This window comes from Buteo buteo, chromosome 3 (genome assembly GCF_964188355.1).
Source record: "Buteo buteo chromosome 3, bButBut1.hap1.1, whole genome shotgun sequence".
Classification (NCBI taxonomy): Eukaryota; Metazoa; Chordata; class Aves; order Accipitriformes; family Accipitridae; genus Buteo; species Buteo buteo.
The window spans coordinates 20,171,741-20,190,068 of NC_134173.1; the positions used below are offsets into that span (position 1 = coordinate 20,171,741).

Below are 18,328 nucleotides of genomic sequence, written 5' to 3' on the forward strand. Positions count from 1 at the left end.
ATTCATTAAGTATTGGAATAGTGAAAGAATCTTGTACTTGTTTGTGGTTTGTTTTTTTTTATTTTTGTCAGCCTGTTTGGTAAGATATGAGAGTAATTTCTGAAAGTTCGGTTCTCTCCATTAGTTAGGAATTTGATTTAGTTTGGTGAAAGACCAATGTCTTCTACAGCTGTGTTACATCATGACAGGGGGAGGGTAAAAAGAAAAAAAAAAAAGAAAAAAAGCTTTTTGCAGAAGCAGCCGAACCTTTTCAATTCAAAATATGGGGGTTTTTCCAACATTTTTCACAATTTTCAATAAAGCCTCTGCTTAACTGACACAGAATTGTGTGTTGTGCAAGCATCCCTAATTAGTGTCTGTCTTGCCATTAGATAATGTGCAAAATGGCGTCCATGGTGGGAAAGGACATCACGGAAAGACTTGTTCTTCCTAGGTTTTGCGAGATGTGCTGTGACTGCAGAATGTTTCATGTTCGTAAGGTATGAATTATAAGCATCTGGTCTGGATTATCTGTAAAAGGAGTGTCATGAACTTGGAACTTGCATTTGACTAAATGAGTTTTTCCTGCTAGATATCATTTGTGACACGTATAGGTGAAAGCTATGGGGTTTCTTTGTAGCTCGCATTTCCACAGGTTTTGTATTTGACACTGAGTTTTTTTCCAGAGTCCCTACCTTTATTATCAGAAACAAAGAAAGAATCTGCTTGTCCTTATGATTGTGTAGGTAGCCATGAAAATGTGAACCAACTGTAACTGATACAGCATCAGCCACCTCAGCTCATATCTCTCTGTGTAGATGGAATTAAAGATGCTCATTAAGATGAAATAAACCAGTACTCCATCATGGTGTTTAGGTGCTGAGGCTTTGTTTTGGTTTCACCCTGCCATTGCATAGGTTATTTTCCTTGACAACTGCTTGTTTGACAGCACTTTGAATGTGTTTTATCCTCCTTTCCTTTCACTTAAGTTCTGGGGTAGTTCTTTTGTGATTAAAAAAAGCTGATGAAGCTTGAAATGGAGAAAATAATTTTTAAATTTTTTTAAACCATGGGAACTGTTGGAATGGGGAAGTAGCTGGTATTGAGTCTGCACCAAAACCTGTTTTTATGGTTTTAAAAGCTGTTTATTTTTTTCCTTTGATTTCATTAGCTGCATTAAAACTGTGGTCTTAGTGGTTATTTCTTGCATTTTTGTCTGCAAGGTATGTGCAGCCAATTTTGGAGATATCTGCAGTGTGGTTGGGCAGCAAGCTACTGAAGAAATGCTGGTAAGCCATTTCTTAAAGGATTTTTCTTTTTAATACAAGTCAGTAGTGGAGCTGGACAAGGTACAGAGAAGGGCAGCTAAAATTATTAGAAATTAAAATTACTACATTCCCTTAGTAAAGAGAGACTAAAAAAAGCTGTGACACAGCAGTTTTGCTGACATGAGATTATGAATCCTGTTTACAAAATGTTGAAGACCATTACTATGAATACAGAACTCTTACTTTCTAGGTCACACAGTCTAGAGCTAAGGGGTTGTAGTGGTTTAACCCCAGCCAGCAACTAAGCACCACGCAGCCGCTCACTTGTTCCGCCCCCCCCCCCCCCCCCCCCCCCAGTGGGATGGGGGAGAAAATCGGGAAAAGAAGTAAAACTCGTGGGTTGAGATTATAACGGTTTAATAGAAGAGAAAAGAAGATACTAGTAATGATAACACTAATAAAATGACAACAGCAATAATAAAAGGATTGGAATGTACAAATGATGCGCAGGGCAATTGCTCACCACCCGCCGACCGACACCCAGCCAGTCCCCGAGCGGCGATTCCCCGCCCCCACTTCCCAGTTCCTAAACTAGATGGGACGTCCCATGGTGTCGAATACCCCGTTGGCCACTTTGGGTCAGGTGCCCTGGCTGTGTCCTGTGCCAACTTCTTGTGCCCCTCCAGCTTTCTCGCTGGCTGGGCATGAGAAGCTGAAAAATCCTTGACTTAGTATAAACACTACTTAGCGGCAACTGAAAACATCAGTGTTATCAACATTCTTCTCATACTGAACCCAAAACATAGCACTGTACCAGCTACTAGGAAGACAATTAAATCTATCACAGCTGAAACCAGGACAGGGGTACTCAATTGTAGAGCTGGGAGAGGGCCTTAAACCAGACTGAAGAAAATACCTGGGCTGTGGAGGCAGAGAGTATTTGCAAGTTCAAAAATACGTTAGGCAAGAAGTAGGCAGGAATATGTCTTCTAATGTCCATAAATGCAACGAGAGGTTGCAGATACAAGAGGAGTGTGGCGGGAATAGGCCACTAGAAGTGGCAAGGTTTATGTGGTTTCTTTAAGCGGCATCACTTAATGCTGCTGTTCATTGGTTTAATCTTTTAAAGTCAGTTTCCCTGGCTCTACCAAAGCCTCACAGCCCTCCTGGGAAGGAGGGAAGGAGGAAGAAATGCAGAGAAAATAAATGGGCAATAACAAATTAAGTAAAGGGAAGAGATACAAATTCAAAATGGAGAAGCAGGGAATTGGATGGAGCAGTGAGCAGAGGATCCATAACAGTGCCCCCCATTCACCTGGCATGTCCAGGGAGCTGGTGGATGTTGCTAGGCTTGGAGACATGACAGGGCTAGGAAGCAGAAACCAGCCTGACAGTTGCTGGGATCTTTCATCAAGCTTTCTCTTCTTGGGGGTATGGACAGTAAACTTGTCGAGGGCCAGAAGAGGTTGGTGAATCAGTGCCAGAAATTAACAAGGGGCTTATATGGAGAGAGTGTAAATGCAGGCATGGCTTCAACAAGAGGCTCTGCAGCCTTTTGCAGATGTGGTGTTGGGACAGGTAGGCCTAGTGTGACCCTCAGGGCATTTCTTACATTCTTACAGCATTTGCTGCATTTTTCCCTAGGTACTGTGTGATTCAAGCAATTTGATAGTGAAGTATCATTGCACAGACTTACATCCCATGTTTCTTGATTGGGGATGTAAATTGATTTCTCTCACACAAATGCACTCTTACTGATACATATCATGAACTTGGATTAAAACTTTGTAGAGGGTGCAGTTAGACTATGAAATAAAAAAGGGGTTGTTATTTTATATGAAAGCAATAACATGTGGCTGGACAGTTGGGCATCTCTTTCCATAACAGAAAATGTCATTTTTTGCTCTTTGGATTATTGAAAAAAAAAGGGGGGGGGAGGAGCAGGGAGGGGGGCAAAAAGCTGAATGGCTTTAGATGAAACTTCATTTTGTAACATAAATGCTTTTTTTAATCAGAAGCAAAGTCCAGAAAACTTTGCTGCAGAAAGTAGGTACAGCTGAACATCAATAATTGAGAACAGAGCTGTAGCAACAGTCATTGTATTATTTGCATCTGCCTGTTGCAAGCAAAGGCAGCTACGCAATGATGTGCATGTCTTTGCCTCACCTGCACTCTGTCCACTGTTTCATCCTTACCATTACTGTTTCAAAGAAACCCGAGCACCTAAGCAACTTCAAAATGCTTCCGTTTCATTAGTAAAGTCACTGCTTTGTTCAAACCTATTTTCTCTTGCACCAAATGCAATGTTTCTCTCATTCCCTTATTCCTCTATGTAGTTGAAGTTCTGCTTTGTAGGGTAGGTGGTGACAGAGATTGGTAAATATAACAATGAGAAGTTTAGGTGGAAAAGAAGGCTTTTCTTTCTTTCTGAAGATGCTCTTCCATTGCATTTCAGTGAGAATCTTACAAAAATCTGAAGTGGTCTCTGATAGGTAAAATGTTAATGCACCAGTATTCTTCGGTTTTGCTCCTTTCAATGTTATCTGCTTTAAAAGAATGGTGTAGAGATGAGGTTTTATCTTATGATAGGTTTTCTGGGCTTGGGGATATTTTTGGAGTTGGGTTTTTTGAGGGGGGGGTTTGAATATAAATCAGGTTAGAAAGTTAGGACTTTCTTGCTGTTCTTCAGACAGGTGAATTTTCCTTATCGGTATACATAAGTAACATGAGAGCAACTGATTAGAAGGGTGGTGCTACTGAATGTGTGTTCTTTGTCTTGCAAATGTTCAACTAATGCATCTGAATATGAGATCAGAGAACCAGGTGAAGGAAATGAATGTGAAAAAAGAACTTGCTTTGAAACAAGTACTGCCTGTTAAGACTTGCAAACTTACTCACTATGTTCCTAACAGCTGCCGAGGTTTTTCCAGCTCTGCTCTGATAATGTGTGGGGAGTTAGGAAAGCCTGTGCTGAATGCTTCATGGCAGTTTCTTGTGCAACGTCACAGGAAGTCCGGAGGACAAAATTGTCAACCCTTTTTATTAATTTGATTAGTGATCCTTCACGATGGGTAAGAATTGCTTTTTATTTCTTGAATCGCTGTCGTATTTAAAGGATTTTACTGCAATATTCCATATAGAACTTCTCCCCATAGGTATGGATAACATAACTTGTTTCGTGCACCTCAATCAAAATTCTTCTTAGACTGCTTAGTTTGTCAGTGGGTGTAGAGAATCCCTCGCACTTTCACTGCAGCACGTAAGAAAAACTGTGTTAATAGGATAGCTTTTCTTAGCTACAGAACTACCTGTGACTTAACATTGCTGAAAATCATTAACAAAGTGGAAAATTAGATGTGATTTGTTTGTATTTCTTCAGGTTCCCTACTGCCACCTCCTTTTTTGGGGGGGAGGGAGTGGGATACTCAAGTGGTGTGGTGGTGTTTGCTGTTGGTTTTGAGTTTGGTTTGGTTTGGTTTGGGTGGGTTTTTGTGTGGGTGTTTTTGTTTGGTTGGTTTTTGTGTTTTGTCTTGAAGATCTACTCTAAACCTTGTTAAGTTTGTTATTGAGCAGACTACTTCCAAGAGCCAAAAGTAGATATTTTGGACGGGAGCATTAGCTCTTGGATCCTGGAAAGTCGTGCAAGTTGTTGCCCAGCCGAATTAATCAAATAATAAAAATGGAGGTAGATAGGATAATTGTTGAGAAGGGGAGAATAAATAATAGGAGAAAGGAGGAGCAGATGAACAACATAGCCAAATAGGAAAGGGAAAGAAATGCAGAGCTTATAATCAGTCAAGCTTACAGTAGTGTCATGGTAGTGAAATATCTGTTCACTGCACGTAATTTTTTTCTTTCAAGTTGTTAAAATTCTCAGCTGAGCTTTCAAATTTACCTGCTTCTACTATCTAAATAATTGTGATTTCTTTGGTTGTGGGGAATAGGCCTGTCAACTTAGTTACCCATGATTTAACTGTTTTTACTCTGCTTTTTCTTAATTATTTTTTCTTTTATTTAGCACTTTATGTATACAGCTGGCTGTCTCTTTCCAGACAAGAGCCTCTGCTGTTGTTTTCCTCATTAGGCTTATAATCCTTCCAATTCCTAGTAGCAGGAGTTTATGCTTTATAGGACAGCAAAATTTCTATATATATAAAAATAAAAATTTTTTTCACCTTGGACCCTTTCCACTAGGTCCGCCAAGCTGCTTTTCAGTCTCTGGGGCCTTTCATATCAACTTTTGCTAATCCATCCAGTAGTGGCCAGTACTTTAAAGAAGAAGATGGTAAAAACCCAGAAGGTTGTGGTTCTGCACAGGAAAACAGGTAAAAAATTTGCTAAGTCTACAAATTATTTTTTCATCCTTGTTTTTCTTCTGTATGAACCACAAGTTAAGAAAATTAACTTTCCTGTATAAATTGAGTATTTATCTTGGTAAATGGAAAGATCTGGAGCTTCTCATCTTACTTAGTAGACTACCAGAATTTTCAGTTATTTACTAAAAATACATGACTATTCAGTAACTTAGGATACCTTAGGATACACCTGCTGTGATGAAATGACTGACTTGATAGACAAGGGAGAGCAGTGGATATAGTCTACCTAGATTTCAGTAAGGCTTTTCACATGTTCTCCCATAAGATTCTCATAGAGAAGCTGATGGAGTATGGGCTGAACGAGCAGACAGTGAGGTGGGTGGGTTGACAGCTGGCTGAATGGCTGGGCCCAGAAGACACTGATCAGCAATGCATAGTTGGAGGCCAATAACTGGTTGTGTACCTCAGGGGTCCATACTGGGTCCAGTCCTGTTTAACATCTTCATTAATGATCTGGATGGTGGAGCAGGGTGTACCCTCAGCAAGTTTGCTAATGACACAAAACTGGGAGGAGTGGCTGATGGGCCAGTGGGTCATGCTGCAATCCAGAGGGGCCTTAATAGGCTGGAGAAAGGGACTGACAGGAACCTCTTGAAGTTCAACAAGAAGTGCAAAGTCCTGCACCTGGGGAGGAACAACCCCAGGCACCAGTACATGCTGAGGTCTCTCCAGATGGAGAGTGGCTTTGCAGAAAAGGCCCTGGAGGTCCTGGTGAACACCATGTTGACCATGAAGTAGCAACGTGCCCTTGCAGTAAAGGCCAATGGTATCCTGGGCTGCATTAGGAGGAGTGTTGCCAGTAGGTCGAGGGAGGTGAACCTTCCCCTCTGCTCAGCACTGGTGAGGCCACAGCTGGAGTGCTGGGTAGAGTTCTGGGCTCCCCATTATAAGAGACACATGGACATGCTGGAGTGAGTCCAGGAATGGCCACAAAGATGATGAAGGGACTGGAGCATCTCTTCTATGAGGAAAGTCTGGGAGAACTGGGACTGCTCAGCCTGGAAAAGAGAAGGCTTAGGGGGATCTTATCAATATGTACACTTTTTTGTTGTTGGAGTTTTTTGTTTTGGCGGGGGGGTGGGGGGTTTACTATGAGGGTGATCGAGCACTGGCACAGGTTGCCTGGGGAGGCTGTGGAGTCTCCATCCTCCAAAATATTAAAGAGCCATATGGAGATAGTCCTGGGCAACTGGCTTTTAAGTGTCTCTGCTTGAACAGGGGAGTTGGCCCAGATGACTTCCAGAGGTCCCTTCCAACCTCAAACATTTATTTTGCTATGCTGTAAGTAAATCTAGTCTGATACATAGCAAGCTGATAGCACGTGTGTGAGTTTTCAGGAGCATCTGTTTGCAGCAAGTATATCTTGGTTTTTAAATGTTCATTTGCTTTGGCACTTAACAGCGAACAAGTCAGGACTACGGAAGATGTCACAAGAGAGGATGAGCTCAACAGGACAGAGGATTTGTCTTCACATGTTGATAATGACCATTTTGCAACAAAACTTGAAAATGCCTTGGAAGATCAAAATACAGTGTCAAATAACTCCCAGAGGGAGAGTGATTTCCAGACTGAGTCATCCTTCCATTGCACTTTGTCTTCAGAATCTTGTGGGGAAATGGCTGACGAGAACGAGCGAAGTTCTCATTGCTGTACAGCAGGTCTGCAGGAGGCTGGGCTGAATTCACAGGAAACCTCTCTTTCAGAGCAGGAATTGTACAACTCTTTCCATTTCTGGAGGACTCCACTTCCTGAAATAGATATTGACTTCGAGCTTCAACAGACTTCTGAGATAATACTCGACAGAGAATTTCAGGAACTCACTATGCCAGTGTCTCCAAACATTCCTATGGCAACAAGGAAAGAATTGGAAGAAATGATAGAAAATTTGGAACCTCATATAGATGATCCAGATGTTAAAGGTATAGTAAAGATGCTGAAGCATTTTTAGTGGTTGGATTTATGCATACGTTGCTTTAGCAGTTTGGGCTTTAACCTTTCAGTTGTTTTAGAAGTCAGGAGTACTAATTTCTCCTGGTCCTCAAAGAGGTTGTGTCTTTGATTTAATTGTGAAAATTGATGATGAACTAAAAGGGAACTTGCATTTGTGTGAAGTTGTTTAATGTAGTATGATTCCTTCAGTAAATTGAACACCCATACAGTTAGCAATATAAACTTCTGCCTGTTTTGACAGTATAGTCAAATAGGTGGTTCAGTGGCATAAGCTGTTGATTAGGAAATTAATTTGTAATTGGCATACATGCAAAATAAGAAGGCAGATTAAGATTTTTTTTTTAATATCAAAGTGTGATAAGTGGTTTTCATTTTATGCATTATCCATTTTATTTTTAATTAATTAGCCTTCTCCATTTTTCTCCAAGGTTTTTATTATTGTAGTCTCATGTTGTTGACTTAAGTGTGCCAAGTTTGTTGGGTCAAACTGAGAATTGATCCAAACTGAATTCTTGAAGTGAATGCACATCCTTCATTTTAAAAGCTCTTGAAGGGTGGAGAAGAGTTTCATAAGTATGGCCAGCTGGTGGAGCAGCACCTCAGAGATACCTCCTGGGCTAAAATGACTTGGCTATTTCACACATACCTACTGGAGATATATTTCTCTTGGTATTCATATGCTGAATAAATTCTAAGGCACATCAAGCTTGAGCATTAGTCAGAAAGTCCAGAGGTACTACTAAGGAAGAAACTATGTTATACTGGAGCTGAAGAATCCCTATGGGAAAGCATGCCGCTATACCAGAAAAAGTAGGAAGGAAAAAGAACAGCAAGCTGGGAGTGGGAAAAACACTTTAGAATAAACTGATACTGCTTTCAACTTCTTTTTGTTGTTAGTAGGTTGATATGCTAATAACTTTTCTTAAATCCATTTTGGGCTGCTTCTATTTAATCTATTCTGAAGTCAGCAGATGAAACTTTGTTGCTTTAAGAGTGCTTTGGGCACTCTCTCTCTAAGGAAAGAGATAAGAAAAAAATTTCAGTCTTCACATAACCCATCTCTGAAGCTCACTGTTAAAACTTGCACTGCTGTTTAGATTTTTTTTATAAAACCTTGTTCTGTCCAGTTACAGAACATATCTTAAACACTTTTAATGAAGATTTATGTAGGCATGTATTTGTACATCCAGAATTGTTCTGTGTTACAGGGTTGTTTCTGTTGTGTGTGTTCATGTCTTGTTTCAGAGCAGGTTGCGGATTTTTTTGTAGCTCCCTTGACTGGGTGTCGAGGTTTTCTGTGCAGTTGTTGACCAGCACTTACACATTTCAGCAGGAGAAAACTGTTACTAGGTTGTCAACACCATGGGTTCCCAGTGCCCACAAGTTAGGAAGGATTTGAATTAGGGTTATCTGTGCCATTTATTCTAATTTGGGTTGGGTGATCTTAATTACTCAGTTGCCTTTGTATTCCATTCAGTACCTCTGACTTGGTCAAGGCTGTGTAGTGAAGCCCCATGAAACACACCTTCTAAACCTTGTACTCTATTTTCCTCTTGCCTGTACTTTTATTCAGTCTTAGTACTTCAGAAACTGGAATTTAACAACATACCTGTTTTGATTTGGTAATGTTGCTATTTTAATTTTACACAAAGTGCATTGAGGCATAAGGAAATTGAGACCAATACTGATAGACTAGTATTCCTTTTGCATGCTTGTCTCAAACACTAAAGATCACATAGAAGTGGTAGGTATCCAGACTTTAGTCTCTGAGTAGCTGACGTAATGCCTGTGTTTTGGACCTTACATTCCATAAATTGTGACAAGAGGGAGGTAGACTCCCTTTGGGGGTGGTCCAGAAGATCAGAGCCCTGACTGCCTCTTTGCTCATGGCAATACCAGGAATAATGCTTCCACCTTTACCATCTAAAACTGTTGTTGCAAACTCATGGTATAAATATTCAGTCCAAAGGTTGTCTTAATTTGTTATTTTCATAGGAATTTTATGAAACTTCTTAATTTCACAGATAATTTTGTCTCCAGTATATGTGGCTTACCAGTGTGTGCCAAACAGCCCTGGTCCCAAGCGGTGCTTAGGGTCTTTCCCTTGCAAGACTAGCCATTTTGTTTTTATGAGTCTTGTACTGTGAGTGGGCTGGTTCTTGACAGCAAAGACTGAGCAAGCTAGGAATTTTTTTTCTCTCTCTTTCTCTCTTTCTTTTTAAATCCCTGTGACCTTTTTCTTGCACGTATTTTCTTCACTGGTTTGCTGTCACCCAAGTCCTGGATTCCTTCTTCAATGCTGTGCTCCTGTCTTTATTGCTGCATTCCCAGCCAAGGGGTGGGAGCAGAAGATGCTGTGTTCTTTGTGGTGGGTAAGCAGAGGCCTGTCATACTGGAGAGCTCCCATAGGTACACATCTTCTGGTTTCTATAGCAAATGGGACAAGCATCCTAGAGACATCACAAGATGAAGTGGGGATGAGTTAGCAAAAGTGTAGTTTGGGAATGAGACTGTAGTGTATGATGTTAGGTGTGTGTCAATAAGGTTAAGTTGTTCAGACGACCTTATGTCTGGCTGTACCTAGCCTCTCACTGCTTGACTGTGCAACTTCAGCATCCTTTACTTAATATGGGGGGTTTTTTGAGAATATTTTCTAAACTTAAAAAAGAAGAAAATTAATACCTGTTGTGTGGAATCATGTTGGCCAGGGTCATTGGCACAGGGTTTTTGAGGGTTCTTAAGATCACATTGAATTTTTATTATTTGACTCTGCAGAATAACTGATGATGGTCGTAAGGCAATGTCCTTCGTGGTACAATCAGCAGAGGCTGATGATTTCCATTTTGCTAGTTGGTTTCAGAGCCAGTCCCTGACAGCTGAGGCAGGTGTGAAGATTTTGTACTGGAGTTCAACCAGCAGTGATTCTTTCTGAGTCAGAGTACAGCTTTTTCCTTCCTGTGCCTCCCCGCCTCTGCCCCCCGCTTTGCTTGTGCCCCTATCCTTTCCCTCTGTATGTATTTCCCCTCTTATTTCCTTTTTTGTTTTCATTTTTCTTCCTTTCTGGATTCTGCATATCTCTACTTCATGTGTCTTGCCTCACCCTTCTGTGTTGTGTGAGGTGCTTCTTCCCTCACCTGCTTGTATCATTATACCAGAAATATTAAGAACAGAATAACTCAGTTTTTATCTAAGGGGTACCTCAGCATACCATGACAAGGGGAAGAATCACTTGAAAGGAGAGGCATTGCCAGGTTGTGCAGCCCAGAGTACAGTATGTTCAGTGCATACCCCAATCTTCCAGATGTCTTGGCTGCCAAGCACTAGCGGGTTGCTGTTTACATACACAGAACGAACTGTGGTGGCTTTGGTTGGGGGGGGGGGTTAGGTTTGTAACTTGTCTGTGTTTTCTGTAGTGCACCTCCCTATCATCAGGGCATTTTGCATTTCAAACTTCAAATCCTTTCTCCAAGGCATGGAGACTGATGAGGTCTCTAGCAAATACAATTTTTTTAAGTGACCATCAACTGCCATAGAACATATATTTTTTTCTGTAATCTCATTCTCAGAAACAGGTGAACTGCTTTAACTGACTCTCACTCTCAAAAATCTTTACCTTGAGGCTTTCTTTCCAGAACTAGCTTGTTGCCAAAGTGAGAAATCTGAGCAATAGATTGAAAGTTGAGCAGTCAGCAACCAAGATAAAGACAGCCTGTCTTCTCACAGACAAACTCTACTGGCTAGCAGAGCTATGCAAAGTTAAGCAGTGGTATGTAATCCCTGTTAATAGGACCTTCCAATCCACTGGCCAGGCATCCTGAGGGTCTCAAACTGGGAGATGGAAACCTGTACATTCTTCTGAAGTATGCCAACTCTTTTAAGATTATTACAGAGTCTTTATTCACATCACCTTTTTCCAGCTTCCTGAAGCTGCTGCTGTCTTCACTTCAGAGGATGCTTTTCTTTCTCCAGATGTTTTTATTTCTTTATTTTTCTTTCCAGGGACACTTTTTTCAACTTTATTTATCTCCTTATGTTCTGCATAGAAAGTGCTAAATCATGTAATCTCAACTTTTCTTAATATTATTTGGGGAAAGAGAGAAAGCCTGACTTGCAGGTTACTGGGACTAACTGTGGCTTATGCCACTTACAGGCTGCTTTGCCAAATGGAGACCTAATAGGGATAAACCAGCCCAAATGTGGGGTCAATTGATCCCATTCCCTTATAAAAACTATGTTTGTAAGTTAGGCTACTAGCACTGCCTGCAGTAAAAGTCTAAAATATGTTGTGTGAGGAGGAAGTGGAAAAGAAACTCCTCTTATTTTTATGTTTTAATTACTTCCATCTCTGTACCCATTAATGCAGCCCATAGCTTTTACCTCTGAGTAAGAAGAGAGGGTAAGGAAGGCAGATCCTTCAGAAAAAAGAAAGGAGTGTGCCACTTAGAAATATCAATGTCCTCTAGTGAAACATCAGGAGAAACAGAAAACAACAATAAAGCATGTTGAAGGGACAGAAATTCCTGAGGACCAGGAAATTTAATAAGGCCAGGTGAAATGTCATTTTGAATTTAAAGGTTGTGCCAGTTATTTTAGGATGCACGTACAGTAGCCAAGAGTAAATAATTCCTTGCTGAAAAATACTTCTCACCTGAAGCAAAAGTCAAAGGAATAAAGGGTTAATTAGCAGGTGGTTTACGATCCAGTGAACATGGACTTTATCTTACCAATGCAATATGTGAGTTCTGTGTTATGCACAAAACTGACCTTTACATTACAATTTTTACTGCAGGTATTTGTGAAAGCTAGTTAGCCAGCAGATTTCCTTCCAGTGTTCTTCCCCAAACCTTGCTTCCCAAGAGCTCTGAGGCATTTTTCTGTCATGTGTGAGAGGGGAGCCTTATCCTTTGATTGTACTTACAATGGTTTTCTGGAAAATGTTGCCTGTCCTATGGCTGTAGGAAAGATCTTTGTGGGAGGTGGGAGGAGCAGCAGCCATCTCAGTCAGGAGGGTGTCAGCACAGATCTTGGACTGTGTCAGTGTGTAATGGTATTATGAGGAGATGTGCCCTGGCACCTGCCTGATGTGGTGAAGACAGCTCATTAGGATGCTGTCTAAAGTTTCGATATTTTCAAGGCAGCCACCTAGAGCTGTGCACACATACGCACCTACTCGCGTATGCACTCTTTTTCTCTTCTTCCTATACTTAGCACTCTGCCATTCTGGAGCCTTCTGTAGTGACTGTGCTTGGCTCTTTTTTTGGCTAGGACCTGAAGATGATTACGGACTTCAGGTCACTCACCTTTCAGTGAATGACAGTATTGGAGTCACCCTTGGTGACAGGACCTATTGATAAGCACTTGAAGAAAGAAGGCACTTGCCAATCAATGAAATCCTTGGGAGTTTGGCCTCTCCTGTCCCTCATCCCCATGTTTTGGGATTGTAGCATTGACAAGAAGCTGAGGAGATGCATGTTTGTGTCATATCTCCTCTAGGGCAGGTAGAGGAAATCAGGATGTGTGTGGTCTCCGCCCCATTAAGCCCCTAAGCGAGGGTGGTCCAGGCGTGCAGGCTGACAGTGGGGCATGGGTGGGGAATATGTCTTGGAAAATTCCCAATTACTGCTGTAGATACCTTCACTCTTGTTACTAGAAGTAATCTTTGGAGCTCTGTGTGGATTTTTCAGTAAACACGTATTCAGTGTTGAAGCAGTATGGGTTACATAGTCACGGTAAGCTTTCTTGACTTTTAAGCAAAAATGAGAGGAGTGTATGTTTTTCATGAAGTTGTCCTTCATGAAAGAAGTCTTCATGAAAAATGTCTCCTTGGTGTGCAGCAGAATATAGTTCTTCTTAATTTTCTTGTTTGATTTCTCTAAATGAGAATGAACTGGAAATCAGACAGGCATTTCTTGCCCTAACAAGTGCTCTGAAATGACCACCTATTTTTGTGTGATTTGGGGGTGGTTTATTTAACTGTTAAGTTTTGGAGGAATTTACTAACTTTGATCTTGTTTATTCTCATGGGCCTTAAAGTACAGAAGGTTATTGTCAGTGAAGTAACACTTGAAGAGTGAAGTCATAGCAAGCTTTTTACAATTTTACAATTAACCAATTTTAATATATTTATATATAAATTATATGTATTCAAACTATATTTTCTAACATAATGTGTCTTATAGTGTAAGTATTAGTATGGTGTTGGTTTTGTTTTTAAGTTTCTAACTTGCTGTGATTTTTACTGTTGAGGTGAATTACAGTAGTACAGCAAGAATATCTTTTGGTTATTCTGTCAGAAATTTGATGCAGTTACGGAGCTAGCATTGCATACTGTAAAGAATTATCTTTACTCCTGCTCATCAGACTCCACCTAGAAACCAGTGAACCCATAGTGTTTTCCAATTTTTGCTAGCTAAGATTGTGCTAAGTTACAATTTTGCTTCTTGTAACAGACGTATTGCATATCTGTTTCTTCTATCTACAAATGAATCCAACTTTCTTTGTTTAATTTTTGTTAATAACCCTATCAAAAAAAGCTAGAGGGAGAAATTTAGATTCTCTAACTTAGTATGGCAAAGTGAGATTAAAAACAAGCATATGGTTTGTCATTTAATTTCACAATGAGCATTTAAGAAAGCTTGGAAGGTATAAGTCTATGAGGAACAGAGCTTCTGGATGGCTGGGTGAATTTAATGGGTCGGGAGATTGTTCCTCCTTACCTTCTTGGAAAGAAGGGGGAAGGAGAGAGGCAGGGTAGATCAGTCTGCAATGAACTCTGTGTTGCTTGCAGCTAAGATTGCCTCTGACACCTGATCTGCTTAGGTCAGGCTTTATCCAAGGAACATTGTTCAACAAAGCTTTTTTTTAATTAGCAGTAAGCAGAGGGTTGGAAAGCAGAGCAGTCTCAGAACTGCTGGATCTTTTTCAAAAGAGTGGATAGCAGAGTGTGAAGTGCTAGTGCTTTCTTTTGATGAATAAGAGGACATCAAACAATGCAATCTTCATTATTTGTTTGGAGGATGCAAGGAGGCTGAAGTATCCTGTCCAGGAAAGAGTTACTGGGGTCTAGCATCTTCCTAGATAGATCTTGCTTTAGAGTTGCTATAAAAACATAAGAATTTAATGATCGTATAGAGAGGGGGACACAGCCTCTCAGAAATTAAATCCTTTCTGTATGAATAAACCTGTTCTCAACCTTTATTTGAATTACTTTTCCCTTCTCTCTCTTATTCCCACCTCCCACAAAAGACCCAGTCAGTAAGTTAGTATTCATGTGCTGTTTTGCCCCAATGACTCTTTGCACCATTAGTATGTACTGAGATTCTTAAAGAACTGATCCTGCCATGACAGCAGTCTCTTATTCCTGGGGTTTGTTGGGTTTTTTGTTGGGGTTTTTTTTGGTTGGTGGTTTGTTGGGTTTTTTTGCTTTAAAGATAAATTTCAGTGAACTGTGGTGTGGTTGAGCACCCTAGGAAAAGTGGCATGTTAACCTGCCTTGCATTTTATGCTAATTGTCCCCAGTTTGGGATTTACTAACAGTCAATAATCTTAAATTTGTACCTCCCCCATAGTAGTTCTGCCATCTTTCAGTTAATTAGTCAGTATCTAAAAGTTGATCTGTGGACTTGCTAAAAGTTTATTGCAGTTCAGTCTCATGTATTTCTTTTTCATATGCTGCAGCACAAGTGGAGGTGTTGTCTGCTGCACTCAGAGCATCCAGTTTGGATCCTCAAGAAGAGACAATGGCCAGTGTCAGCAAGGGAACAGAATCACAGACAGAACTAACCATCAATGACCAACAAAATTTTAAACCTATACTGGGTGATATTGTGCCTTTAATTGGTGACACTGTTGAGGTAAGAAATTAGTCTTATACTCTATTTTTTTTCTCATTAGGATTTCCAGGGCTCCAGTAATAGAGCTGTATTTTGCATTTGTTTGGTAATTGCAGCCAAATGGTTCCTACTTTTGGCTAGTGTGGCGTTTGGTTTTGTTGGCTGGTATTGAAGCGCTAGCTACTAAAATGAAATGAGTTGTGTTGGGTGCCTTTGTTTTTGCCAGTTCTGTGCTTGTCCATGTAAATTCTTGAAATTCTTTCCGTTAAAATCTCTGTTGTGACGATCACGTTTCAATGCTACTGCAGTTGATTACTGTGAAATTGCCTCCCTTAAAACAGAGCCCTGCTAAGTGAATCCCCTTCCACATCCCCACCATCTGGAGAAAGAGGTACTTTGTTCCCTGTGCTCCCTGTCAAAATGTTTTATAGTAGTTTACTGGCCTGCATAAGAGAAGTTCAGGACCTGCAATCTAGGATGTTGTGTGGACTGCTGAAAGATAAAGTGGATTCTGGCAATCAGTAGCATTTTAAAGGGTTTTTTTGTGCTTACTTCTTCAGCACCCCACCACTGCCCCTGCCTGCCTGAAGTCTGTGGCATTTGATGCTGTTTGCTGTTCTGTACTATGTATTAGGCTAGTTCAAACCCACTATGTTCACTGTGTACAGTGCCACAAGCTCTGGTGGTATTAAAAGCGATAGCTATGTGGAAAGCAATGGTTCCAAAATATGCTCCATAAAACTACAGCAAGTGATTTGTTGAATCATATTGCCTAAATGGTATTTTCAGATGAAATTTTGATAAATGTCTTTGAAAGTCTAGCAGTTGACATTTTCAACCTTCTTTAATTGAAGCAGTGTTTTTACATGACAATTAACCTTTCACCTAAGCTGTTGGACTACCATGTAGCCCAAAAACATATGGGGAGTAGAGGAATGTGACATCAACTTGGATACTGCTGTTTATACACAATCATAACTTAACACTACAAATGTGGTTGGTTGGTTGGTTTGTTTCAAAAAAACAATGGGCCCCCACTTCCTGATGTCAGGCTCAATATGTTTCTTTATCATAGGATCTGTTGTAGTCACTTCCTTCTATTGCTAACTTGTAAAATGACAGTGTAAATGTATCCTCTGTCCTTCTAATTTTTGGGGATAATGAAGGTGGTATTTTTTTGGCGGGACCTATCCTGCATTTTATTTCTTTAGAGTATGATGCTGGCAGAAAGTTCAAGAACCGGTCACATTGTTGGTATATGTTGGTTTTGCATGTTTCAGTTTTAGTCTTTAAAAGGATGCTCTTAATCTGTCAGTTCCTTGTTTGTTATTGGCACTGAATCAAGTCCTCATTTTGCAAGTGAAATGATATTATAGAGGTGACCTAGAATTTGGGAATCAAGCTGTCATCTGTTGAGCAAGTGAACTGTTCACTTGTGCCCCTAGCAGTGAAGAGAGTTCTGGTTTTCACAGGTGGTTTTTTTGTGATGTTTTCTTTGTGGTGGTGGTGGGTTTTGTCTCAGCATAGCAATGTCTCAATAGGGTGCTGGACACTTCAGAAAAATCAAGCTACAGCATTTTATATTTGAAAGCAGCCTTCACAGTTCTGCACACATATCGCAAAGCAAAATCACGCTTTGCTTGTCCTTCTGCAGCTGTATTGGCTCCTGAAGGAGTTCATGCTACATGTTAAAGAGAGATTCTCTGTTCAAATGAAAGTAAACGTTGTAATAGGTGAACAGATAACGTTTTGGGACATAGATGAAGTTTGTCTGTTGAGGTTGAGGACAGCTGTTTCATTTTTCCTCAGGAGCCACCATTTTTATTTTCTTTAGGTTGTATGTTCTCTGTAAGGTTTAATAAATGAATGTAGGCCTCAGGAAACCCCCCAAGTTGTATTCCCAGTGGATGGGTGTGGGAGTCCTTTTTTGGTTGGAGGTAGAGGGAGAAGGGAAGGAAAAGAAAGAGAAAGTGGACTAAAATCAGCCCACTCCTGTCTGACACAAGTAACTCTCTTTAAGAAGAGAGTGGATGCCAGGACACTGGACCTCTGAGACTGGCCCATTCTCTCTTTGTTTGGGCCAGCTGCCCAGTCATGAAATGCCAGCACCACTTGTCCTGGTGCTGTCGGCTTTGTGTGCAACCTGTGGCGCAGAGCAGGGGTTTATGAAGCTCAACCACAGAGCTTCTGTTACACCACAGCTAAAGGAAACCTCACGTGAGAGATTTGTAAGGCCATGACAAAGACTTTGCATCTCAGAGGTGGCTATTTACTGGTTTGGTATGCAAGAAGCTTTCAGGCTAAACCCAGCTGAAATTTTATGTCCTGGCTCTCTGCAATGCTCAGTTCAGTGTGTGCATGTTGCATGGAAAAAGTACAGATGGAACTTCATCTGCAGGAATAGAAATACTGCATTGACTTAAATACCAACTGATGGTGTGGTTCTATACTGAAGCTCTTGCTTTCTGGAATGCATATTTGAGTTTAAAAGTGGCTGGGTAAAAATGTTTCCATCTGGGACACCCATCTGTATATTTAGTTGTTCAACTTAGTTCCATCAATGAAGTTTTGTTAGTGTGTTGGGTTGGGGGGGGGGGTTGGGAGGGTGGTGGTTTTTTTTAAACTAAACCTTTTAGAGCTGGTGTAGCAGAGATTGTGAGATGGAGTCTTTTCCATTTTTATTGCAGCAGAATGCATGACTAGCCTTCGGTCCCTTGTACTTGGGAAGCTCATGGAAGGCACTGTGGCTAGGCTATGCTGGCTGCCTCATAATTTCTTGATTTGAAAGAGGTCAAAGCCAGTGACTTTCTGGTCCTGCTGAAAATTATCTCCCTTTCTGAAAAAAAAGGCTAAAAGAGTGAAGAATTGACTGGCAAACTAAAATCCTGCAGAGGTGGTTTTCAGAGCCTCTGGAGGTTTTATA

General features: G+C 40.7%; 1 protein-coding gene across 15 annotated transcripts in view; it reads left to right on the plus strand.

Moving 5' to 3' along the window:
* The window catches only part of PPP4R1 (protein phosphatase 4 regulatory subunit 1), an 83,930-nt gene that overhangs the window by 54,327 nt on the left and 11,275 nt on the right, over positions 1-18,328 (plus strand). For all 15 annotated transcript variants that reach the window (XM_075022979.1, XM_075022976.1, XM_075022981.1 and 12 more), the window contains 6 exons: positions 372-479; positions 1,203-1,268; positions 4,160-4,318; positions 5,442-5,572; positions 7,025-7,542; positions 15,251-15,426. In XM_075022979.1, coding sequence (XP_074879080.1) covers positions 372-479; positions 1,203-1,268; positions 4,160-4,318; positions 5,442-5,572; positions 7,025-7,542; positions 15,251-15,426 — 1,158 coding nt within the window. The remainder of the gene's footprint in view (positions 1-371; positions 480-1,202; positions 1,269-4,159; positions 4,319-5,441; positions 5,573-7,024; positions 7,543-15,250; positions 15,427-18,328) is intronic.